Raw genomic sequence first — 27,224 nt, 5'->3', positions numbered from 1 at the left:
GTACACAAAGCAATCACAGGCATTTGAACATCAAAATCCATGCATTTTCATACAGTCTTCTCCCAAAATAATTTTTAATCCTTTTAAATAAACCCACACAATGTGAAAAGTGGTAATAACCACAATGCAACACTTGCAGCACTGTGGGCTGGATCTTGCATTCTAATGCATTCTTGCCACTCTTGAAAGTACACTTGTACAAGTAAACTTACCATAACAGTAAATGTTCGTATGATCACTGCTCCAGTAGCCTCAACTATATGGGTTATATCGTGCAAGTATACAACAGCTGGACAGCTTCTAAGGCTTTAAGGCACCTTCCACGTGCTCAAACTGTCAAGCAGCTTGAGCTGAGCTGACTAAAAGATAAGTCTAGGTTCAAAGTCCTTCAGAGCTTTCCTGCCAGCAGAGAGAGTGAGACCGAGCCCTGACAGGTCAATGCTAGGAATAAGAAAAAAATAAACGTCCACACCTCAGCATAAACAACACACCAAAAACAAGGGGGTAGGGAACAGCTGCTGCCACAGTGATCACTGGAACATCTACTATTAAGGCAAGATCAACTTACACAACTGTGCTGTGTCTTCCACATAATCACAGATGCGGCAACCTTAGCTATATGGGCAGATTATCATAGCTAACTATATTTGAGGAGGAAGGGTCCATCAGCCCCTTGGGGAATGGACCAAGCAAAGCTTGATCTAAACTTAAAGAAATCAAGCTTGTAACACTTTGTAAAAAGTATGTACAAGAGGACCAAGTAGCAACTTCTAAAATACTTCTAGAAGCCAACCCTTTACTTTTTTTTTTTTTTTGGAAATCCGTTTGTAGAGTGGGTCTTAACCCTGCTTGGAATAGATGTCATGGCGAGCATAACAAAAGGCAATAGCCTTTAGACAACCATTCTGAAACTGTCTTTTGACAAAGGTTGTCCCTTCTTTCTACCTTTACAAGAAATGAACAAATAAATGATTTGAAGATCAAGATTTAGTTCTGACAAAATGGCACCCAAGCTGTCTGCAGATATCCAAAGTATGGAGTAGTCTTTCGTCCTCATTTTTAGATTCAGGAAAGAAAATGAGGAGATGAACACTGAAAGTAAACTTGGATACTATAGTAAGGCTTTTTGGAGTGGCCCTGGTGTTATCACAGTAGGCATATACACACTCAAGTATTCACTAAATAACCAGCAACAAGAAGTAGTAAAATATTTGATAACAAAAATATTTAAAACATGTAAATATTGAATAACGGAGCTTCACACACAGGAAATATGAAAAAAAATGTAGGATAAAGCTCACACCGATTTTAGAAAACCTCTGTCTGAAGATTAGCTGTCCCTATCTAATCAAAATAACTCATCAAGACAACACTAAACTCTTAAGTATTAAAGATTAAACTCTTAAAATTTCTGCACACAAGATGAGGAATGTCCACACTCCAGGCTGTCTGTCCATCCTCAGACACTGGAACAACTACTCTGGAAACAAATGGACTACTACTGCTCAACAGCTCTGGAAAAATTACTGAATGATAACTGAACTACTACACAATTACTGAACTTTCACTGACACAGAACTTGCTTTTATAGAAGATTTTTAAAAGTAATATGAAGCTGCTAGGAGAATTCTATTCTCTCATTATTAATTAGACTTTGAAAAGTAAACAAACAGCTGCAGTGAAGATTCTATTCTCCCAGCCCTGGCACACAATGACATTACATCAGCTCGTCAGCGGACGATGGCATAACATACATTCAGAATGCTCTTTTAATAAACACACGTTTTTGTTTAAAACATCCACATTTGGCCAGCCAGAACAACACTGTTAAACATTCAAACATCTTGCAGAAATTAGAGTGATAATCAAAAGAAACGTGTCTACAAAATTATAGCTAGTTATGCTGGTATATGTAGCAAAGAGTAATTTACAATTATTTTCAAAACTTCAGCCAGCCATGCTAGCACAGATAACATTGAATATCTTCACACCTGCATTGAAAGATGAGGATCTATGAGGAGATATATTGAAATGGCCAATAAATGAACACTGATAATAAGGAATAAGAAAGGCACAAACACTGAGACCAGAAAACAATTAGCCCTGAATGGTTGCCAGTTATTTTGTTGGCATCAACTAGAAAAACTTTTTACTTCTACTAAAGTATCATTTTCTAGTAGCAGGCTTTCTTGTCTCCATTACTACCTGCTGCACGCCCTCAGAAAACAGATGCCTAAAAGGAATTAAAACTCCATCATCCAGGCAGTCAAATGAAGAAGACTGATGCCAGGGTGTATCAAACACCCCTGTGCTTGTATGAATAGATACACTATGTGAAGAAGCTTGTATCTTGGGGTATTCATTCCGAATCTTAAGAAGTACTCTGGATATTGGCCAAAAGGGTACACAGGCATAAAGAAACATTCCTGACCAAAGAAAAGGCAAGGCATCAGTCTTCCAGGTCTTCTTGCATGCAGTCCTAGAACAGAGACTTGCCATTACTCAGAAAGGAGGCAAAGAGGTCTGCTTGAACACCCCACGAAGGGATCAAATCGTGGAAGACTCCCTAACCTAGTTTCCATTTGTGAGGGTCTGCCCTGAGCTTGCCACACAATTCTTCTCTGATGGATTGCAGGATGCCTGTAGAATGAGACTATGCTGAGAAGTGATATCCCAAGCTAACATGACTAGTCTTCAGGGAGAACAGGACCTGGTTCCCCTTTGCTTGTTGAAGTGAAGCACCACATGACTGTGGTATTGTCTGTAACCATATGAAGAGGCCCCAACGAAATACGGCTCACAGAGCCGAGTGCCTTAATCACGACAAGCCTCTCCTTGACATTTGTGTGTCTGCACCTGTCCTTGGTGTCCCACACCCTGTGCAATTTTATTCCCTCCTAAAACTGCTCCCCAAGCAAAGTCTAAAGAGTCTGTGGTGACGGACTGCTTTAGAATAGGGAAGGAAAAGAGGAAACCTCAATTTAAGGATATCTATTCTCTCCACACACACAAAAAAATATATATATATAATAATAATAATAATAATATATATGGCTATTGTACTTGAATTTTTTTTATTGGTAAATATTTAATTGATGGCATTTTAAATAGTTGAGATGCTGCTGATTTTTTGTATGATCTGAAGAAATGATTTTATCACGGAAGTGCTCACCTGTGTTCGACTAAAAGTATTTGGATTTTACACTGCTCTTTGCCATCTGCTTTTTATTGGTTTGCTGTGGTGCTGTTCTACATTTTTGTTTATATATATATATATATATATATATATATATATATATATATAATATGTGTATATACAGATTCATAGGTAAGTACTAGGTATACAGATTCATAGGTAAGTACTAGGCTATCTGCCCAAGGGCATTTATAAGCCTAGCCAGAATGTGTTGGCTTTCGCCACCCCCTTAGATTAGTTCCCTGCGCCACTGTCCAGCAGAGCCACTGCAGTGATACCCGGGGTAAATTTTCTGTTACCCATCCACCCATCAAGGTTTCTCTTGAAGAGTGTTAATGAGGGGCTCTGCCTGATGTGTATTGGAATCCTGTTCCAAAGCATGGGGAGTCTCTGGGATAGGAATCTATCCCTCCAGCATGTCCTATTTATCGTTGTGGTGAGGTTTATATCTCTAGAGCGTGTGGCTCTCTGGGATTTGTTTATTTTTAGGTGGAGCATGTCCATCAATTCTGGGTTGGACATGGCCTTGTATGTCAGGCAGAGATCACCTCTGAGTAAGTGGTATGCAACAGAGTACAGCTGGAGTTTGAGTCGGGCTGCATAGGGCATCTGTTTGAGGCCAGTAATCCTCTTGGTGAGGTACTCTGTGGCCTTTCCAGCTGTTGCAGGTGTCTTGTAAGGTACATCCCAAACGGGGTGTTGTATTCTATGATGGGTGTAATAAGTGATGAGTACAGAGGCACAATAACCTCTTTTGTTCTAGATGCGAACCCTTTTGCGATTAGGTGGGCCGCACAGAATGATTTTCTAACCACCTTGGCAATATGATTATCAAAGGAGAGATTACTATCTACTTGGGTCCCCAGATCCCTTATTACATTTTCTGTATTTAGGGGACTACCACCTATGTGGTAGTTTGCGGGTACTTTGTTTTTTCCGAAGGGGATGACTATGCACTTTTTGGCATTTAGCTTGGGGCCATGATTTTGACACCAGGTATCCGTCTCTGAGACCCATCTGGAGGGTGTCTGTATCAGCCAGAGAATCAATTATGGCCCCTAGTTTGCAGTCATCTGAGAACTTGGTCAGCCATAATCCTCCTATGCTTGCCTGAACCTCTGAGAAGTATATACTGAAAAGGAGGGGTCCTAGGACTGAGCCCTGGGGACTCCACTTGTAATCGGTTTAGAGTCTGACAAAGAGCCTTCAACTCTCACCATGTGGGTTCTATCCATGAGCCAGTTGGCAACCCATCTCATGATGTAGGGGGTTATGTTCAAGCTGGTGAGCTTGTCTATAATACTAGAATGGGGAATGGTGTCGAAAGCCTTTGCAAGATCTAGGTAGGCTGTGTGGACCTCCTTTCCCTCGTCTAATGCCTTGGTAACCATCTCAAAGTCGTCCACCAGGTTTAGGAGGCATGATCTGCCTTTTGCAAAGCCAAACTGGATAGGGTCCAAGGTTTGTAGGTTCCCAATGTCTCTGTTCATGAGTTCCATGATGATGCGTTCCATAGCCTTGCAGACCAGGCTAGTCAGGCTTATAGGGCGATAGTTCCCGGGGTCTGTTGTGGCTCCACCTTTGTGGAGCGGGATAACTGTTGCTGTGCACCACTCTGTGGGTACGTAGCCTGTAGAGAAGCCGAGTTTGAACAGCGTGTTTAGGTAAGGAGTTAGTTCATTTTGGAGCTCTTGTAAGACACAGCATGGGACATCGTCTGGTCCCATTGAAGCTGTGTTTGGATTTGGATAGGGGTGTTTTAACTTGTGTGTCGGTGATTGACGGGGCCCTACATTCTTCTGGTATAGTTATGGGCCCTTTAAAGGGTGGGAGGGGGGGGTGAAGTTTGCACTAAACCTGTCTGCCAGAATGTTTGCAATATCAGTCGGTTCAGTGTATTTTGTGCCATTCTGCACTAACTCAGAGCAGATCAGAGTTTCCACTTAGGTTCTTAACATAGCTAAAGAACGCTTTGTGGTTATCTTTGGAGTCATTGGCAATTTTTCTTTCGAAACTAGCCTTGGATGATTTAATGAGGGATCGTAGTTTCTTGCTGATACTGATCAGGGATGTCTTTCCTTCTTGGGATTTTACTCTTATGTACTAGTTTCCTCCTTCTGTTGTATAGCTTGTTTATGGCAGGGGTCCACCAGAATGGTCCTTTTCTTTGAGGAGTGAGTCTTGGTTTACTTGGATAGCACAATTCATGCATTCCTGCAGATGCTCACAGAGAGTGCCTTTATAAAAGTTTCAGCAGCTTGGACAGCATTGTCCTTTAGCATGGGGGCTGTGAACCTTTCCAGCTCAGTCTTAAGTAATGTGAAGTTTGCTTTTGAAAATTTTTTCATGGTGGTTTCCTTTATTGGGGGTGGGGGCGGAATGTGGATATCCAGAGTGATTAGTCTATGGCCTGATCTAACCAGGGAGGGGTTGACCTCCGGTGTGGAACACCGGTCACCCATGTTAGTGATGACCAGGTCTGATGTGTTGTTCCCTCTGGTGGGGGTGTTGACCAGTTGATCCAATGCGTTCGAGTTTATAAATTCTAGGAAGCATTGGGCAAGGGAGTTAGTACTCCTAGTTTATGTTTGGGTAATTGAAATCACCCAGTATTAAAGGTGTTTGGTAGGACCTTCCGCATTTCTGGAGACACTGGGAAATATGAACGGGGGTCCTGGGCCATGGTGGGTAATCTGTAGCAAGCTACAATTTGGATTGCCGTTTTGCCCATTGTTAGTTGCACATGGATGATCTCTGATGCACTGTGCTGCGCCAATAACCTGGAGATGTGGGTATCCTTGATGAATATGGATACACCCCCACCTTTTGTGTTTCGGTCCTGGTTCTATAGCCGAAAGGTATGGTACGAGTTATAGCCTAGTAGTGCTGGGGTGCTCTCAGGAGCCTTAAACCAGGTTTCTGTTACTGCACAGATGTCGATGTTCTCCATACTGAGGGGTGCCTCGAGTGTGTGCATTTTGAGGTTTAGACTTCTGGCGTAGTAGCATTACCCTCAGCTTTTGGTTATTTGTGCTATTTATGGTGGTGGGTTTGTCTTTTGAGCCTTGCCTAAAAATGGCACTATGGGCGTGGCAAGAGCCTTGGCCAGTATTCGAAAGCCTAAGGGTGACCGGTGCAAGCCATTTCTTGCGAAGCAACGTGGCTTGTTGAGCATGTCATCCCAGGCAGACAGATACTGGATCCCCTTTGAATGACACCAGAAACATAGCCAATTGTTGAAATTTATCATTTTTTCTTTATACTGTGGCATCATTCTCAGTGAGGGCAGGATGCTACTCAGGGTCAGGGTCATACCGGCCTGGGCTACATGATCAGAGAGCTCTTCCATGTCTCTTTTCATGTAGTCCAGGGAGGTACATCTCAGGTCATTCACACCAACATGGACAATGACAGAGTTGTATTTGTATAGTGACCTAAGTGCTTGTGTTATGTGGTGGATCCTGGCACCTGACAGGCAGCTAACTGTAATCTTCTCCTTGTCCAGCCTAGTTAGTGGGACATCAGTGTGCCTGACTATAGAGTCACCTATTACTAGTGTGTTGGGTATGTTATTTTGCGTTAAGGGCGGTGATTGCGTGGCACACTGATTATGTCAAGTATGTGTTTAATGGTTGGTGATGGGGTGTGGAGGTTGCTTGGATGTCTGCTTTGGAGGTCTCTGTTGCTTTTGCAGATTTTTATTTAGAGCCTCAGAGTATGTTTTCATGTATTCATGTGTGTTATTTGCCGGTGTTGGTTTATTGGGTCTATGTGAGACTGGTGGTGTGTTGCAAGTATTACCCTTCTCCTCTTGACTGTCAGTTCCAGTCTTGGGTTGAGAGAGCTTTGCCTCCAGTTTGGCTGTATAATTGCATCTCTCGCATATATTAGTGTTTGGTGGTAGGAGGAGAGGGTTGTTTGTGTACATGAGGCAGATGTAACATTGCTTCAAAATGCCCAGATTCACCAGTTAGACTAGTGAGTACACTGGAAACTACCCTTTGGACATGCCTGAACAGGTAGAGTAAGCTGTTTTTCTGATTGGCTGGTGGGGACAAATGGAGAGCCTTGTCCTTCTGGACAGTATAGGGGGGTCTAGTGCTAGGGTTAATTAGTGCTTGCTATGAGTTTTAAGCAAGTGCTTGACTGTGAAATGAATGGTTTGAGTGCTAAAGTTGAAGGTTTGTCTAGTTCCAAGGGAAAAATTGAAGAGTAAATGGAGCCGAGAATAGTTTAACTCTAGCTAAATGGCGCTGTCCAGTGTACAAAACCGCACAAATGCAGTTTTTATAGCAGGGAAGTGAAAGAGATAGAAATTAGCCCAAAATGGCTGATAAACTATTAACTTCTGGGCTGAAACCACTCCTCCAGGGACAGATAGGTTGCTCAAAGCTCCCCTCTCTCACAGGTGAGCAAAGAAACTTCCTTCTATCCAAGTAAGATATGGGCAACACAGAAACTTGTAACACAGCCCTGGATTCAGCAATAACCTGAAAACTTGCCTATACTAGTTCAGAAAGGTGGGAAACAAGTATATGTTTTTTTTTTTTTTTCAGAAAATAGAGCAGATACAATCAAAACAACACTTTACCAAATTAACCAGTTAAAAAGCTAAAAACTAAGCCCTGTTCCAGCAGTCTTCAATCAGACCAGTTCTAAATGCACAGTCCTGCCATTTGGGTACAGAGAAATCTTCTCCAAAAAAGGCAGCCTGGATCAGTGCACAAGTCATACAAATAAAGCTAGATCCAGCTGGCCTGAATCTAGTCTATGCTACAGCAAACAAGGCGTACCGATTTCAGAAAGAAACAGTTCAAGTAAGCATGCACAATAAGCCTTTAACCAGAAATTCCCAGCTCAGAAGGGCAGAATCTAGCCTCTCCTTCAACAATAGTGCAGACCACAAACCTCCTTAATGTAAAATAACTGGCCTGAAGCCCAAGTGCTCAACCCAGAACTAATACACTTTCAGAATAACAGACACTGAGCCTTCAATCAGCAGTTCCCAACTTAGAAGGATGTACGCTACCTGTCCTGGCACAACAGTGCAGACCACAAACCTTCTTAATGTAAAACAACTGGTTTGAAGCCCAAGTGCTTAAATCAATGGCCTTGGAATAACGGTTACAATTTAATCAGGCTACTAACAAGCAGTAATAAATGCAGCAGAATAAATTCAACTGAGTACTTTTAAGAAGAGGCAAAAGCAAAATAAGGTAATAAAGTACGAAGAAACACAAATACAATAAAGCAGATGAAGTGCAATTTTTTTTTTGAAACGGAGGAAACAGAGCAGATTAAGACTCTATAGGGGAATGTCCTTCCCAAGTGCTCTCTCTGTACACCGCAGAGGAGATGGGACTGGTAGGAGTATCTGAAATCAAAATATGATCTCACTGTACTCAGTTAAGTGAGCAAATGAGATGGGTCCAGGAGGAGTGTGCAAAAACAGATTTACAGCAGGGGCGGGCAATTCCAAAGCCACCCAAGATTAACACCACAACAGGAAACGGGGGGCCGGGGGGGGGGGACTAACTGCAGAGAGACAGAGACACAATATTTACTGAATCAAAGACACACAACATTTACTTTCTCAAATCTTAAATAAGCTGATTTAAGTATACTTTTCTCTGCGCTTGTGTCCAGTTGATACATGCAGACAGGTGTCAGTAGCCAGTAACTCCGATTTAAATGATTACTAGAAATGTAACCAACACAGATTTTAATGCTAGCAGAAACCCCCAAGCTAACCAACACTAACAAAGAAATTATATATTTCTCTTCTGACAAACCCCAGTACTGGATCTGAAAAGATAAGGGGTGCTAAATACTGTGACTAAAGAGATTTCAGATACCACTGTAACTTTCTCATGTGGAGTCTTCTCAGGGGGTTCATGAGAATAAGATGACATGGGCCCAAAATCCTGACGTATTCCCTCACAGTGACTGAAGGCCAAGAGGAAACCTTACAAATGGATCTAAATAGACTATTTTTTTTTCCTATGGAAAGAAAGATCTTTGAATTGAGGTGTCTAGCTGACATCCCAGGAACACAATCCTATATGAAGGATATTCCCTACATTTTGAAAAAGACTCTGCAAAGATAAGCAAGTCTAAATATGGAAAACTGTAGACACTCTATCCTATAATAGGCTATAGTTAAGGCTAGACACTGAACACTCTTGGTGCAGTGCATAATCCAAAGAGTAAGAAAGAGAACTGATGATGTGATCCAGACAAACAAAACCTTAAGAAAGACCTGAAGTCTGGATGAAGAAGAACAAGTGCAAACAAGAGAGTCTGATCTGCAGGATATGGAATGACCCTGTGGAAAGGAGGAATTTCCTCCTACTGCCATCTGTAACTGCAATGAATTATATTCAGAACCTGTCAGTCTGAAACTGTCTATTGCCAAAGAGAAAAGTGGAGATTCAGAGACTTTCTAGAAGAGAAAAGGGGCCAGGGAGGGAGGTGGGGTCACATGGTCTCTTGAATACTCATTCAGACTTGGGACTGTCCTTGGTTTTGTAAGGTTTCAGACTTCTTTTTGAAGCCCCTTTCCACTTCTTCTAGAATGCCCTCTTTGCCCTAGGGCAGCAACTAAGGTGTCTCAATCCTCACCACTGTATCTGGTAAGGGAATGTCACTAAAAGCATCCCTAAGAGTATACCTGGAATAGGTTCCAAAACTTGGAGCTGGACTATATGCTTCACTCAAGGTGCCCAAATGAATCTCAACATTAACCACTGTAGAACACTGTGTCCCAGTTTTAGGGACACTCACTCTTAAATGTCCGATATTCACACACTCTTGGGAAAGACTGACACAGATTTACCTGCTGCGTTTCTTTGTCTAAATTACAAGGTAACAGCTGCCACCAGTCAAATACCACAATACCCTTCAAAAGGGGCGCTCAATTACATTGGGTAAAACAGACACTGAAACAAATGGTAGCATGTATCCCAAGCAGCAAGGCTTTTCGAAGTGGCCCTGGTGTTATCACAATAAGCATAAACACCATCATGTTATTAAAATTATTCACTAAATATAATGAGAGACAGTATAACATTTAATAATAAATAAGGATTTAAAATTGTAAATACTGAATAACCGATTCCAATAAACCGAGTTTCTCACACAGGAAATATGAAAATAATTCTGTGGGATAGATGTCACACGGATTTAAAAAACCTCTAACTAGCTGTAGTTCCCCGACTATCCAACATTTAACTGTCTCTGCCTTATCTAAATAACTCAGCAAAGCAAGATTATACACTTACTTCTGCAAGGCAAGATGAAGAATTACATCAACACTCCAGGCTGCTGTCTCTCCTCAACGACTGGAACTATTCTGGTAACAATTGGACTACTATTGCTAACAGGTCTAGAAAACAATTACCTGAATGACTGACTCAGAATCTGTTTTTATAGCAGAAGTAACAGGAAGCTGCAATGAGAATTCTACTCTTGTATATCAGACTTTGAAAAGTAAACAAACAGCTGCCGTGAAGATTCTATTCTCCCAGCTCTGGCACACACTGACATCACATCTAAGTCAGTGGACTCTGGCATAACACACAGTTATTCTCTTTCAAAAATGTATATATGGTCATCCAGAACAACACTGACATTCAAACACCTTGCATAAATCAGAATGATAATCAAAAAAGACAAACTTATTTACAAAATCACAACTAGTCATACTGGCATATATAACACAGGGTAATTTACAAATATTTACAAAATTTCAGCCAATCATGCTAGCACAGATAACACTAATATCCTCACAGTCAGTCTACAAGAATTCTGTTGAGACTGTTTAACCAGTTTTGGCAAAAAAGGAAAAATAAAATCCCTTTGACAATTTGGAAAAAAAAATCTTATAAGATCTCCTTGTTCCACTTGCCCTTTCTTCACATTTATCACCTCTGCATCAGAGGTGCCAATCACAAAATCTCTTTGCAAGGTAGAATTTTATAATTTCATTTTTAAATCATCTGAGAGGTTCTAAGAATGCAGCCAAGCACACCAACTTAAAACAGTACCAGTGGCCAAGAGTCATACACGCACTGCAAACAATGAGTAAACTACATTTTTTCTTAACGTTTTTCTTCACAAGAAGAAACTGTAAATAAAACATACCTCATACTTTCGCAATATTTCGCATTAGCCTGACCATTTAAAATTCTGACAATCAAAGTTGTGGAAGTATACACTTTTTCCCATACCTATAAATTTTACATCCTTATTAAAATGGAGTAGGATTAGCATTAAATAAGTCCCTAACAGCAGTAGAGTCAACTAATGCTATAGCTGCCAACTCAGGTTTGGGAATAGTGTAAAAATTTAAAAGATTGAGGAATTTTCTTCATCTCCTAATTTTTAAAACTAACATAACAATGTAATAAAATATTTTAAGATTTGCTGTGATTTCTGTAACATTATAAACACTATGCTAAGAAGTTTTGCTGTGCACAGGTACCTATCTGCACTAACCTTTTACTGTGTATATAACTTGATATCCATAATCCAGTTACTGTGGATCTCCTCCTGTTTGAATTTTGATTTTAGATATTCTGATTCTTGAACTTTGATTCTTGTGCGGTTTTTATGTATTTTTATCTAGAGCTTTTCTCCCCAGGCCTCTGCTGAAAATGGACCTGTGTCCAGTCAGACTTCCCCAGTAAACAAATGTAAAATAAATACATTTTAGGTACTTGCGTATCATCGCAACCAGATTTTTGCGGCAATGCTGGTTGCTTAGTGTTATGAAGGTTAGACACCTCTTCTGTAACATTTTAGTAGTTTTACGAAGTTTTATCATTGAAACGGCTGAAAAAACTGAAGTCGGAAAAGTAAGGTTTGAAAAATAGGTTTCCCCTTTACAGCCAGCATCTCGTGTCAGTTTAAGCAAGTCCCATTCCTCTTTCAAGGCGTTCCTTTGACATGCTGCCAGTCGGTGAAGGAAAGAGATCGGTTTTCAAAACCTTTACTATTCTTTTCACAGCCGATTCAATGGTAAACCTACCCTAAGACTACAAAAACACTACAGAAAATAATAGCAAGCACCTAATCTGCTGTTTAAACTCCGCTTGTGCGCAATATCATCCACTTAACTGCCACACTCCTTTCAGAACCCACAGACACGTAACCACTGCGATCACAGAAATCGATGCTTGACGTGTTTAAAGGACACTTCCCACAAATCTTAAAAATTATAAGTCCTAACATTTTTAAAACCACCACCGATATCCCGGCAGACTTTGACAGTGTACTGTTCCATATTACACTTCAGTGATGCTGTTTCAGTAGAAATCAACAAAAGTTAAAAGCGGACGCAAAACCTGGTTGCGAAAATAGGCAAGTACTACATTTTACACACTCTGCCTCTTTCAGGGACAGTTGGCTGGCTACTAAAAAAATCCCTGCATTCTCCCACTGAAAACACTGGAAGATTCTTGCAAAACTCCCCACAAGGAAAAATCAGAAAATGAGCTATCCTCAGAGTTTTAAATCAGAAATCTGGAGGCTGCACAAGAAGGATCAACAGCCTGAGCTAAACCCTGAGCCAGAACCAGTAAACTACCTATAACCAAAGATATTTGAGGAGGAGTAGAGACATGCTTGATTTTCTGTTTCTTTGACAGAAAAAATGGGGCCAGTCGAGTTGCTAATAGCAGCTGCTGCTTCTCCAGGGATGGACACAGCATTCTAACACAACAGGGAAACCTTCCTTGTTTCCGATCCCAGGACTGAGGACAGTGACTCTCCTTTGACCATTTAGGAGACAGCAAAAGCCACAGAGGACATGGCTAACCCCCAATCCATAGTGGCTGTAGCTGCTGCACAAGAGGGATCCGAGGTAAAAGATGAATGGCCCGAGGTATAGCAAATGGCCACAGAGTAACCCCCTGCAGCTGAGCTGCTACGGTGGCAAAGGCTGTTTGCTTAAACTTTTCTTTTTGTTCTACTGTCAAGCAGAAAAATGGTGCTCCTTTCCCATGGCAGATGTCTGTAAAACTGCCAGTCCATAAAAGTTACCTTTTGACACAAAAAAAAAACATGTACAGTAAAAAGCACTTTCAAAACTATGGCAGCTCCACAACAGAAAGATAAACAGTCAGTTAGTTTACACTACTTTAATTTTTCTGTCAGTTTTAAAAGTGCTCCGTTTGAAAGTATGTTACAGTCTTTAAATAGTCCATTAAAACAAAAACACATTTCCCTTCAGGAAACTTATTTTAAAGCTAGCAGTAATAACACATCAGTATAAGAAATGGAAGTTTTTTTTTCCCTTAAGGAGAACTTATTTGTCCAGCAATGGCAAGTACAAGCTGACTGCTGAACAATGCATTCACAAGAGATGTTCCCTCCAAGCAGCCTTGCCACCTACCCTCGGCACGAGCAATGATCACTCATGACTTCATCAGCGAGACTGCACCACCTAATGTAGACACTAAATGCACATGAACCTCTCACCCCCACTCCCAGAGAGAAGCAAGTCAGCCACGTCTCTACATTCCTATTCCTCCTCCTCCCATTAGATCTGCTAATCAAATCCCAGTCTAGTGGATCAGAGTAGGGGTTCCATCCCTCTCCACCACTTGAGTCAGGCTGAATAAAGGGAATCTAATACAGAAAAAAATGACTGGTGCCAAAGTCACTGATTAAAACTCAATGCCAAGAAATGCATTACAGTGCATTTTGGGAAAGCTTACACCCAGGCTAAATACTCCATTGATACAACCCCCCCCCCCCCCCAAGAGTTGACCCAGTAGTCAGGGATCTGGAAATGTATGTAGACAGTAATCTGACCTTTGATCAAACATGTGGCCAACACTTGAGTCATTCTATCACCCAGCTTGTAAGTCATTCTGTGTGTCACCCAGCTTGTAAGTAAAGGCAAGGCATCCAGGTCCAAGGAAGTCAAACTGCTACTTTATTCAGCACTTATAGACCCATTATTGAGTATAATGCCTCCTTCAGCATGTACCTGACCAGACCCGACCCAAGTAGTAGTGGAAATGCTCAGGTTCCTTACCAGGAGAATCCAGGATATAAACTTACTTTCCTATACAAATCGCCTTAAAGATTTATCTCTCTATCCTGTCCCCTACAGGTTACCGATAGGCAATCTATGCCTGACATACAGGGCACCGACAAATCCAGCTCTGATGGACATTTTACACATTCACAAAATGACAGCATCAAAATCACCATATCCAAGGATTTAAAAATTTGCTTGTGACATAAGACAAGCTCTGGAATGACCGCCCCATCCCTGTGATGCACAGTCCATCCCTAACCCTATTTAACCATGACCTTGACCAGTAGATGGGAAATTGGAAATTCACCATGGATCTAATTTGCTTGCGACATAAGACAAGCTCTGGAATGACCGCCCCATCCCTGTGATGCACAGTCCATCCCTAACCCTATTTAACCGTGACCTTGACCAGTAGATGGGAAATTGGAAATTCACCATGGATCTAATTTGCTTGCGACATAAGACAAGCTCTGGAATGACCGCCCCATCCCTGTGATGCACAGTCCATCCCTAACCCTATTTAACCGTGACCTTGACCAGTAGATGGGAAATTGGAAATTCACCATGGATCTTGCCCCTCATGTCTCTGATAGAAACTATCTGCCTGTCTAACATACCCACCCACTTAACCTTTAGAAACTTCCTAACATACCCCCTTCGGTATTTCTATCTGCCTGTCTAACATACCCACCCACATAACCTTTAGAAACTTCCTAACATACCCCCTTCATGATAAGTGTCCATGATACATACGGACACAGATGGGTTGTGTTGCAAGACTAGGAGTATAAAGGGCCCGCTGGACATTGGCCTAGTATATACCTATAAACCTATATGCTAGTACTGTCGGCTTAGTAATGTGCCTTTATCACCCACAGGACATAAATACCAGAGCATGCCCAGGGGGAGCTGCTATAACAATACAGGGTTCCCAAAGCATAGCTTTCCTATTCATGACTTACACGTACAGAAGAAAAATCATGCACAGGTTAAGTCTGAAGACTATGCACTTGGTGGTACTGAGAGTGGCATATCCACTGGCTGCAAGTGATGTTGCACATACAGAAGAAGAATCATGCACAGGTTAAGTCTGAAGACTATGCACTTGGTGGTACTGAGAGTGGCATATCCACTGGCTGCAAGTGATGTTGCACATACAGAAGAAGAATCATGCACAGGTTAAGTCTGAAGACTATGCACTTGGTGGTACTGAGAGTGGCATATCCACTGGCTGTAAGTGATGTTGCCTTCACCTCAAGTTAATAATTCTCCATGTAATGCAGTGATTCACCGTTGTCTGTGATGAAAATGGACAAAAAATCAGCACCACTAAATCAGTGGTCAGTTTCTGCAGGAAAGAGTGAGTAGTTCTGAGCAGGTTAGGAAAAGCAGCCATGAAGATCTTGTTCACAAGCAAAGGTATAGCAGCCTAGTATGTTGATCAGAAATTGACAAAGCAATAACAGCATGGCAGGGCTTACATCAAGCTAAACTGGCGATGATAGTCAAACTCACTGGATAACACTATTTATTGGACATTTTTACTTCCCCATCTTCACATAGGGACACAAATTTGGGGTGCCAAATGAAAATGGGTTCAAATCACTGACAAAAGCAGAAAAACTGTAGAGTTGCAGAGTTCACTCACTCGGACATGGGGAAGAGTCTCATCAATCTGGGATAATCTCAAAGTAAAAAAGGTGCTTCTCCAGAACTAGGCAGCTTGGATGTCTACTGAGGCTACCCCCCAGCCACCTCCCGCTGAAGTGGGGCAGGCATGACTTACTGACAAAGACCCTTGGCCAGACACAGGCAAGTTTCTCATCTTGCCTGAGAATACTGCTATAGATCCAAAAGGTTAAGACAGGGACTGCTGCTGAGGATAAAGGTCTGGTTTGTCTTACGTAGCCTGCTGCCAAAACAGTGAACCTTTCCAGAATAAGCACTTTACTTTTATGTTCTGCAAAATGTGTTAGTCCCAGAAATGTGGACCATTTTCAGACAGATCCAAGGTGGCACCCATACTAAGTACTGGAAACTCAGGACACTGGAGAAATTCAGCCACTGGCTCGTTCTTTCTATATTAATATTTAATAAACTTAGCATCACTTTGACTGTATCAGTATCCATATTATTTTGTCAGCAGAATGTGCATGCCATGTTTCAAGTTCATGTGATGTTGATACACATTACTCAATATACATACCATTCACCTGCTTTTCCCTTAAAGTTATGGACATTATACAACACATTTGGCATGAACAATATAATTTATTGCTATATAATAGGAGAATGTCTTTCCAAATCTTTTTCTGACAGGGTCTATAAATATAACATGGTATCTTAAGTGCTGAATTGAAGAAGTAGGATACTTTTGTGGACTTTTGCTGTTGAGATTATACTGTTTTACATATGCTGATGTTTAATAAGAGAGTCTCCAACTCCCTTCCCCACCCCAAATGCTATAATACCCTTTACATCTGACCGAGCTACCACCAATTCAAGTCTTCTCCGAGATCAACAGTGGAACTAACAAAGGTTAAATAAAAACAAGATAAAATAAAACAATAAGGCAGGCAAATAGGATCTCAGTGTAAGCTCTCACCCAAAAAGAAGCACCCGAGGATTGAAGCATCCACCAAACCTCCTCTTTTGACAATACATATTAGTCTTCCAATCCTCCAGCACCCAAGCCAAGTGTGCTACCTGCTAAACCACTCACTAACAAATGAGACACAAGCTATTTCCTCTAATCTAGTTTCAACTGTTCGTATACTACTGGTTGTACAACTTATTTTCTTAGATGTACAGTTTGTGTTGGTGCTACACAAGTAATTGAAAGCCACCAAATGAATGGCTTAAGACTGGGCATTTTAAGCTGCAAACTTTAGGTACACTGTCTGCAACAATGTTAGCAGCCGCCGGCATCATATTATCAATACTACCGTTTCACAACATAGTAATATCTTAACTTGGCACAACACTCTCTCGCAGGCTGCCCCAGCTTCTCTGAATCATACTCCCGCAAGATGAAATTGTCAACAAGGGTCAGGTCTATGACATCAATAACTTAAAACACACCCGTAAAATACAGTTTTCATATAAACAATGCAATTTGCAGGAAATCTCTCTACAGCACAATAAAAGGTACTGCCCATGGAAGAACAAGACCAAGATGGGCAGGACCTGACTGCCTAACAAACGACCTTAGTCAAGCTTCCACTTCAGTGATAACTTAAATCTATTAAGAATAAATTGCACTTCTTAATTTGCAAAGTACTGAAAGGCTTAGTTGTGTCATGACTGCATCTGCTGTTCCTAATATTTCCTAGCATTCAAACTTAAGTGGTATTAACAGTGCAACAATTCATTCATTCAGACATTTTTCCGTGCTGCATTTGCTCCTGGACATTTCAGCCTGGCTTCTAATACCTATTAAAACTAAAGACCTTTTGGCATTTGTTCCTGCACCCTTTAGACCAGTGCCTGCTACTTTGGTCACAAAGATGGACATGACTGTTTTGGTGTTTATTAATAGTATTCCACCGTGGTTCCAATGTATAAAGTTGTAATGCACACGGGACATTACTGTCTGCGGCATGTAACGTTTCACTCAGAGTGGACTTAGACTTGTTCAGTCTGTGGCACCCCTGTTAATGAACAGTGTTTCAATCTTCTGCCAAGGCATTTGTTCCCAAATGCACTTGGTTTTCAGTTTTAGTGGCTCAGAGATTTACATTCTGGTACTCAGTGGGTTCTGGCATTAGATAATTGTTCACACTGTTACATCACACATCATTTTATGTACAGCTTTACTTCTAGGTATATGTAGAAAGTGCTTAGGAGATAAAGACCACAGGTGATGCACGTGCTATGAAGCTAAACTGCTTATTCTCTTTTTGCATCCCCATAACAGAGACTCGACTACAAAACAACGTAAATGTACACCTGCCTCAAAGTTCACTGTACTCTAACAGTGCTAGAATATACAACTGACTTTTTGTCTGCATGAACAAGCGCTCAGTAACAGTACCCTATATACTCCACTCATTGAGGAAAGTGATTTATGTGAAATCAACCCACCTACTTCGTAAACAAATAATAGGTAGACACAGCAAGTCAAAGAAAAATCAATCCAATTAATAACTGGTTGTTGCCACTGTAAGTGTATCTTTTCATTTTTATTACTCTATTTTCTACATATGTATTGCCAGGTTATAGAGAATTTGCACCATGTCTTAAGATCACATGTTTTCCCCAGCTTCCATCTATCTGACTACTTATGTCAAACTTTTCTCTTTCTGTTTTTCTAGCAGATTAACATTTTCTCTTTTAAGACCTCCAAAAATGAAATACAGTAATCTAAAAGTGGTTTTATCCAAAATTCCAGAAACTGAAGGAACATATTCATCTACAAAATCCAACATCCATAAGTCAAAGAAAGTAAACATACATACTATATGGATCACTGTGCCACAACCCCCTGTCACATCTGGGCACAGAAGAATCTAGAAAGTAATCATTACGTTCAAATACCTATCTTCTCAATCAGCTTTCCACGTTTTCTTTGTCTAGCTTACGGCACTCAAGCTAAACTCAAGATCGTGCTTATTAAATCGTTGCCTATTTGTCCATCCTTCTAGTTTTGCCAGCTGTCATTTAAGACTGGCTTCAAGGCCCAAAATCTTGCCTTAAGTCTGGCACAGTGAAACATCTCTAAAAATCCATTCACAAAATGGGATATTAAATTCTTAAAAGTATCAAGCAAGTAAGTACCAGTGAAGATAACAGATATTCCCGTGCGCACCCCATCTTCCTAAATCAGTCCAAACGCCCAATTACTGACGGAGTACTGCGATGGTCTGGCACTCAGTGCAGGAAGATCTTCTCTGTCTGGTGCCTGGGGAATGACGGCAGCTGAAAAGCGGCACGTAAACGCAGAATGAATGAAGGCATTCTACTTTTAGGGGTGGGAGGGGCAGTAAGTGCACCGTATGTTATGCAAGTAGAAGGCTGTCGCAGACCATCGTAAGCGCAGGACAGCCACAGTAAAACTGGTGTCAGTATAATAAATGCGCGCTACAACTAAAATTAAATTTAGAAATGCTACAGAACTTGTAGGTGTAGATCAACAAAGCCAACGAGGAGCATCGCTGGTAGAGGTCACTAGGATAGCTGGACAATTCAGAAAAACAGTTTCGTGTTGTAGTTAAAAACTAACGCTTCTCTAACCTCTAAAATACAATAAAATGACTGTAAATAGTTAATTACAGCAATCATTTGGATTGTACAATAACTGCCAGCCACGACTGAAGATCGCAAATTCAAGTCACCTATATTTACGTTTATTACATATTTTAGGGTTGCCACCTTTTCAAATGCCTAAAGTGGGACGTTTTTGTAGAAATGTGAAATTGTGCAGGGCAAAGCCTGCTTGTGCAAAGGACATAACTTCACTTTTTTGCCAAAATAAACGCTTATTTTGTGGCATTTGAGCTTATGCTGTTTCAAATAATATGTATGTGTTTCAGATACAAAATAATTGTTTTATTCAACTATTAATGAAAACAAATATATTTTGTCTTAAAATGTCAGGACATTGCCATTTTAAGTTTGTTCGCAGGACACAACTGCGCAAAGAGGGACAGGTGGTAACCCTAACTTATTTCACCGACAAATTTCTGTCTGTGACTGACCGTGCAAGGTGAGGACTACCAAAACGTAATTGCACTCTATACAGTCTGCTGACTGGAAAATCGGTAACATCGGCAAGCATCCTTAAACTTCCTCCCAAACGACTCCTACTCTTTCCGATCCGAGTGTTGCTACCGCCACAGCTATCGCAACGTACTGGAACACTTATCAGACTGTCCCAACTTTATCCTACGTCCAGATCTAAGCTGTCAGCAGCCAGAAACACTAGTCAATATATTTACAAAAGCGCACCAGTTACTTTCCTTAAAACAGCAACCAATATTTCAGTACGTTACACAACATCAGCTCGTACACTACAAAACTGTAAAAGAATCACGCATTTGTAGGTCAGTTCAATTAAATGAATAGCTTGAGGATCGTTTCGCAACTACCTGAACCAGTACCGCTTGTAAACTGCATACCGAACGTGCTTAATTCATTTTTTTACAGCTAGGACAGAATCATCTACACTCAAGAAATCCGATGTTAACTGAATGCAATGTTACATGTAACGAAAACTACATTCTAACACTTGTTCACGGTATGCTACCCATAAAAGTAAATTACAGCAATCATACAAACAGATGCAAAAAAATAAACATGGGCGTTAACACATTCAATAACAAAGACGTAACACTTAATGATTAATTTCAAACTATTTATTACAATTAAACATAAAAAATACGATGTAGTAGTTCTACCACACATGCGCAGTGCAGTCCCAAAGACGCTTAGCCAGATACAAACCTGACGAGACTTGTCAATTACAAACAGAAGGAAACCACAGGGAATCAGTTTCACACTTTAATGAGACATACAAGAATTCATATTTATCTAAAAAGTTCTGTTACCCACCTCGTTCCTTAGCGGGTCCATCTTGTAGACAGACTGGAGCTGATTTCTGAGACGCATCGGGATGGACATAGGCTCGTGAGTCGCCATTTTGGAGAACAGTTTGTAGCTCTATTTCCGGGCTGTAGTACGGTGACAAATGATTGGTTGACACTGCCCGGCACGTGCGAGGAAACCAACAGTTGCCATGGCAATTGTGCGATGCTGTAGACTCTTGCAAAGTGCAATATAGTTTGCTTTCGGGATGCAGCATAAGTTTAGATATTTAGTAAATGAAAAAAAATCTGAAACATAGAGAACGGTAGGGTTACCACCTGTCCCACTTTGCGAGGGACAGTCCCTCTTTGGACAGTTGTGTCCTGACAAAAAAAACTGTAAAAATGGCAAATGTCCTGAGATTTTAGGACAAAATTATTTCCTATATTTGATGCAATAGTTGCATAAATCAGTTATTCTGTATCTGAAATATCTAAATGTTATACGAAACAGGATAAGCAACTAAAATGCTACAAGAATAAGCTTAATTTAGGCAAAAAAAGTTGCCGTGGGTAATGGTATGTGTCTGCCTCTGCCTGTAAAATCTGATGTTGTACCAAAAATGTCTTGAACAGTTGGCAATCCTAAGAGAACGCTGATAAGTCTCTGGTACTCTAAAAGCTCCGATTGGATCCGTGCATGTACCTTCCCATGTCAATTATAATGAGCACATAAAATGAAGCTCATAGGTTATCGCCACTGTTATTGGTTTTCATCCATACATCCTCAACCCTTTTGCCATTTTTGCCCATCGGGTCGGGATGTCACTTCAGCAGTGACGACTATCTAGAGCCAAGGTTTACACTGCCGTGTGGCTAGCCTTGACGTGGTAATTCATCTGTACCACACACACACACACACACTCACACACACAGTCAGTTTAGAGTGTCCAGTCCACCTGCTGCATATCTTTGGAATGTGGGAGGAAAACGGGGCACCCAGAGGAAACCCATGCGAACACAAGGAGGACATGCAGACTCAGCACAGACAAAAGGCACACCAGCTGAGAATGGAACCTGGGAACCTCTTGCTGTTAGGTGGTTGACATCGTATGGTGCAAATTGTTTCAGACACAACTTGCTGGAAGAACAGTGTCTTTCATTGTTCCGGAAGTCATACCTCGATTAAATAGCTCTTCATCGGGATAATCTGCTTGCTACCTGATATATTTTATTGGCATAGAGATGGACACGTTTAACACGCGCTCTTTCCTTATCTAATGCTTTCTGTTTCTGGTATTTATGGATCGGTATCTTGTTTAATATCGTTATCAGTTTATTTTAATGTTTGGCGCCTTTCAGTGTAAAAATACCAGCAATTGAATCACATAAACACACTCACTCAATCTGATCTGATGCATTTCCCTGTGTATGTTAACGTCTGACACATTTTCCGGCATAGCTCTCAATGCAGAGCAAATAGAAGAGTAACAGCCTGCTAGCAACTTCAACCAGGTAACGCACGTGATAGTTAAAATATGTTGCTTTATACTTGTAAAACTTTTTTTAAATGAATTAATATGATTTAGCATTATTTACCAAGGATAATTAAAAAAAAAAGTCTTAACAATGAAAATGTAATATACCCTTTCAAATGTGGAACTGTGAGGAACGTGGACTTTTTGAGGGTGAAAATAAGGAACGTTCCTCATAATGAGGTACACTTCAGAGGTATGTTTCCTGGTGAATGCCAACATCGTTGCAAAAGTAAAGCCATCACGTGGTAGTTAGGTCTTTTATTTCATACCTCTCAACCTCTTAGACTAAGAAATCTGGACAAAGCCATAAATAATGGTGGATCAAAGGCCAACAATTGGGACATTGTTTTGAATGTTGTTCCTACAAACTTAGAAAGTTGATAGAATAACAGGTTTTGCATTAGCCATAGCCAGCCTTAGGCGTAGGCCAACTAGGTGGCCGCCTAGGGCACCGCTTTAGCAGGGGCACTTTTCCAGTAATCTGGATGGTGTAGGTGTGCCAGGATGGTGGCACCAGGTGGTGTGGGTGGCACTGTGGAGCCCATTTGCCTAGGGTGCCAGTTGACCAAAGGCTGGCCCTGGCATTAGCATGAATTTTCTGAAGGGTATGAAGTCTGAACCTCAAATGTCTGCCATTATTTTCTGATTTCAATCTTTAATGATTTGCCAGAAAACCACAATTTAAAAAAAAATGGACCAAAAATATGAATCTGGACAATCTGCGAGTTGAGAGGTATAGTTTATTTCTACTTGGCTTAAAGACCCAAGTATTACACAGTGTCGGTCTGAGAGCATGTAAAGGAATTATAGGCACAGCTATATTGCCATTGGGAAAATAGCATTCAGCAGATTGGGAGGCAGGAAGTTGGTTAGGATGAGGAAGGGAAGGGAGGCTGTGTAAAGGTGGATGGGTATGTAGAGGAAGAGTTTAAAAAGCCACAGGCAGTCAGGCAAGATCTCTTTTTCAACAGCAGAGCAAGACAGAACAACTGCGGTAGTATGTTATACCCTGGTTGATTTGACTTACTTCCAAGTTCTGCCCTTTGCACATGTCTGAATATTCTTGACTGGCATTGATTGGTCTAATTGTCATTGACTTCTGATCTGGCACGGCTTTGATACATAATTTGATCTGGTTGGCATAATAAATACATGGCTCAGATATTTCTTCCCAGCAAGTGTATGGTGTGATTTGTTAAATGATGTGCATGCTTATTTTCATCCAAAGGCAATGTCAGAAGTACGCAAATGGAGCAAAATGCAGTTATGGCTTCCCACAAAATATGTCAGTCAGAAAATTGAAAAATGTGGACCCTGAACATTTCGTTTGATCATGGCTGTTGATAAGAAAAGCTGAGGAGTCTTGAGAAGATGTAATTTGCCTCATTATTCCTGTTGTGGTGAAAGAAGTGATGAAACTAATATGTTTTTGAGTTTTATAAAGAAAAAAGGTCAGAATTGTGATTATGAAACAGAATTCCTAAAATTGTTGTGAGACAAGATGAAACTCTGCCAAACCATATGCCTGTCATTTGTTTTAAATCAAGATTTGAGAACCCAAGGAAAGTCATAACTCCTTACATTTATGATTTAAAGAATAAAGCCAATCAGTGAGTTTGCTGACTTCCATGATTCAGTTTAATTAAATTTATATAATATTGTCAAGTAGGTGGCAGGCTGATGGAAGAAGCTCTCCTATTTATACCTCTCCACTGTCCAGATTTTCAGGGAATGCCCAGATTTTTGACTCTTATTTTTGGTCTCATAAAATGTTTGATTTGCTGGCAAATCACTGAGGATTTTAGTCACTAAATAATGACATGCATTTGAGTTTCATACTTCATATCTTTCAGAAAAAAGCATACTAATACAAAACCTGTTATTTTAGCAACTTTCTAAGTCAATATGAGCGATATTTAAATTATGTCCCAGATTTTGGGCCTTTGCCTCCCTTCCTTATTATGTTTGTCTTTGTCAAGATTTCTTGCACTTAGAAGTCAAAGGTATGCAACCAAAATTAGTATAGGCCTAAGATGTGAAAATTTTAAAAGTTTGCTGAAAAATTAGATGTGGGGAAAACTGCATGTGATGAGAAATTTACAAGACTAGATACAAGCAAGTAGCTGAGAAGTGTTATACTTGTGTGACTATAAATCCGAATTAAGAAAGTGTCCTGCTCTAGGGTAGCTATGTAAGCTGGATAATAAAATAAATGGTTTTGTTAAATTGTGTAAAGTATGGTGACAGTTTGCAGTAATACAGTCTACAGTAGATGATAATAAAGCATATGCATTCAGGAATAAAAAACAAGAAAATAATTTGTTTTCTGACACTATAGATGTGGAAAGCATTTGTACTGTGTAAGGCTGTAACTCAAAGGATATAGTGATACAAAACGAATATTGAGAGATTTATCTAGGGCATGTCAAGATAAATAATGAGTGTCTCATTTGAGCTCGAGACTGGCACAGAAGGTAATGTGACATTTGCTCAGACGGTTGAGTCAGTGGGGATGAAAGCTAGGTTAAATCAATTCATATACAAGTTATTTACTTATTTAGGCCATACTAGGTTGCAATTATGTCAACAATTTCTTACTTGTAAATAAAAGAATAAGAAGTATAAAGTTTATTTTCAATCTGTGAATGAAAATTTCTTTGTTATGGTGCCTTTTGACAAATATTTCAACAGACCTCTTCATATCTTGAATCTATCCATACTTCAAAGTAGCTGTCCCTGTCTCTTTCAATATATACATGCATACTCAGGTCTACTATACATGGTTGACATTTCAGAATGTCGAAGACCATATGGCCAAGACCATATGATCGACATTTGAAATGTCGACCATGTAATAAAAAAAAAAACACAAGAATAATTTACCTTCACACTACTAGCAGGGGGCTACACCCTCTCTGCATCCCCACACCCCACGTAACGTAAATACACCAACTCCGAGATCGCACTACAGTGTGAAAGATGGAAATCATTCCATTCCGCACTGTACAGAGTTGCCAGTTCCACATGGTTGACATTTCGAATGTTGATCATATGGTCTCGGCCATATGGTCTTCAACATTATGAAATTTCAACCATGTGTAGGGGACCCATATCTATGTGTGTGCTGGATTATGCTTTTTGGTTTTGCTGATATGTTTGTGTTTGATTGTGGTTGTGTATATGTGCTGGCATTAGCTGTTTTTGTAATTGTCACTGTATGTGAGTATGTTACTGATTGTAAAATTAAAGTCACCCTACAAAACCTATTTCTTTTAACCAGAACTTACCATTCTCCTTTCACAAGAGAAATCATAGCCTTTATTTGTTCAGGTGTTGGGTACTTTTTATTTCTATGGTGCCTACAGAGTCACATATTATTGCAGCCCAGACAAAACCTGCAAAGGGGTTTTAGGGTGTTGGCATGCAATAGTCTTAGCATGTGAACTCCACTTCCTGTCAGTAGTGATATAACTCTAGATAACCTTTAGTGTCCCTTTAGGCTTGAGGCTCAGTGGGATTTTCAGTCCTCATCTGTGTTTAATCCACAATAGCATCACTGGGATTCCCCCATAACCCCTTTGTAAGGCATGGAGTCAAATGTATTACTATTCTTTCCTCACTCCAGCTGGCCATGACACTAAACCACTAGTCTGACTTGAGTCAGCCATTGTGTAGGTTAACACTTTGAACCAACATCATTTGGCTGGTTCATCTACAGGGTTAATGGAATAAAAGGCCTTTACAGATTCTGTATAACCATATACAGGGATTCACTACACTATAATATGTCGAACCATAATCCCATGACATTAACCTGAAGAAGTCAAATTCATCAAAGCACACACCTACTAAATCAGTCCATGCATTCTGTATTAAATCATTTTTGCAAGACTCAAAAGTCCTTGTGGCCCCCTCTTTAATGTAGGGAGCTTTACCCTCCTGCCTCCTTTTGTTATATATGTATACCAATTCCATGGTTGTATTTCCATGTGTAAATGTAGATAAATGGCTAATTAGGATGAAAAAAATGTCTCAGGTAATTGCATTCTTGCAGTAAAGCTCTTGTATATAGGTTTATATGTAGTTACTAGGTATGCAGTCCAGGAGACCATTAATAAGTCTGGACCATATTCCCAATTGCCTCAAAACACTGTCTGGTTAAATAACTTGCTCAAGGTCACATAGTAGGCAAATGAAGAATGAGAGAACTGAACCCTCTACACAGGAAGTAGCTCTTTAGCAGGGTGTCAACTGACCTCTTGTGTCTATCACCATCCATCCCTGTCTCTTATGTTGTGTCTTGCAATTGCTTCCTCTCTTACCCTTCTTACAAGAACCAGGCATACCCATGGCCATGTCCCTTCCCCAACATTCCTTTCTCTGTAAAAAAAAATGGACACCTGTCCCACAAAAAAATACACATCCCATACATAGCTCTCCATTTCTCACACATGTGTTCTTCACACACTTAATTCTGTCCAATTGGTTGTATATCATAACTGAGTTTTGGTCACCCCTCTCTCTGGAGGTGACAGTCCAAATTCAGCTAATATTCTGCATATATTATCATTTTTTACTGTTGAAGAAATGGATAGTTATGATTCTTTCCTACCTCCCTCCTGCACATTCTTGTATTGCTTTCCATTTGTTCTTCCCACTGCATGTTTCCCATTTCACCACTGTCCTATCTTCCCCATTTCTTTTTTAATGCATTATTGCACACCAACACACAGCGACAGTAATACAAAAGTAGTTAAAAATATTAGCTGCAGTTGTGTTCGAACCCAGTACCATCTGGCCCCAAAAAGTAATGTATCTCTGCATTAACTGCATTGACGCATGCTGCCACAGAGTCAGTTAAGTAGCAGGTGTATTACAGAGATTCAGTACTGTCAGACTTTAGCAATACAGCTTAGCAGTGC

The 27,224-nt window shown here is 40.4% G+C and overlaps 1 protein-coding gene across 2 annotated transcripts in view; it reads right to left on the bottom strand.

Annotated features, from left to right (window-relative positions):
* Nucleotides 1-20,942, bottom strand: part of PCGF1 (polycomb group ring finger 1) — a 1,514,627-nt gene extending 1,493,685 nt beyond the window's left edge. Inside the window, exon 1 of one of the 2 annotated variants that reach the window (XM_044064289.1) lies at nucleotides 20,793-20,942. In XM_044064289.1, the coding sequence (XP_043920224.1) occupies nucleotides 20,793-20,879 (87 nt within the window). In that variant the 5' untranslated portion in view covers nucleotides 20,880-20,942. Of the gene's footprint in view, nucleotides 1-19,019; nucleotides 19,091-20,792 lie in introns of those variants that run through there. The other variant, XM_044064290.1, reaches the window with a different exon arrangement.
* Nucleotides 20,943-27,224: the final 6,282 nt, after the last annotated feature.

The sequence above is a fragment of the Protopterus annectens genome, chromosome 2.part2, assembly GCF_019279795.1.
Source record: "Protopterus annectens isolate FY-2018-M chromosome 2.part2, PAN1.0, whole genome shotgun sequence".
NCBI lineage: Eukaryota > Metazoa > Chordata > Ceratodontiformes > Protopteridae > Protopterus > Protopterus annectens.
The sequence above is the reverse complement of the archived record's forward strand: the minus strand, read 5'-3'. Positions and strand labels throughout refer to the sequence as shown.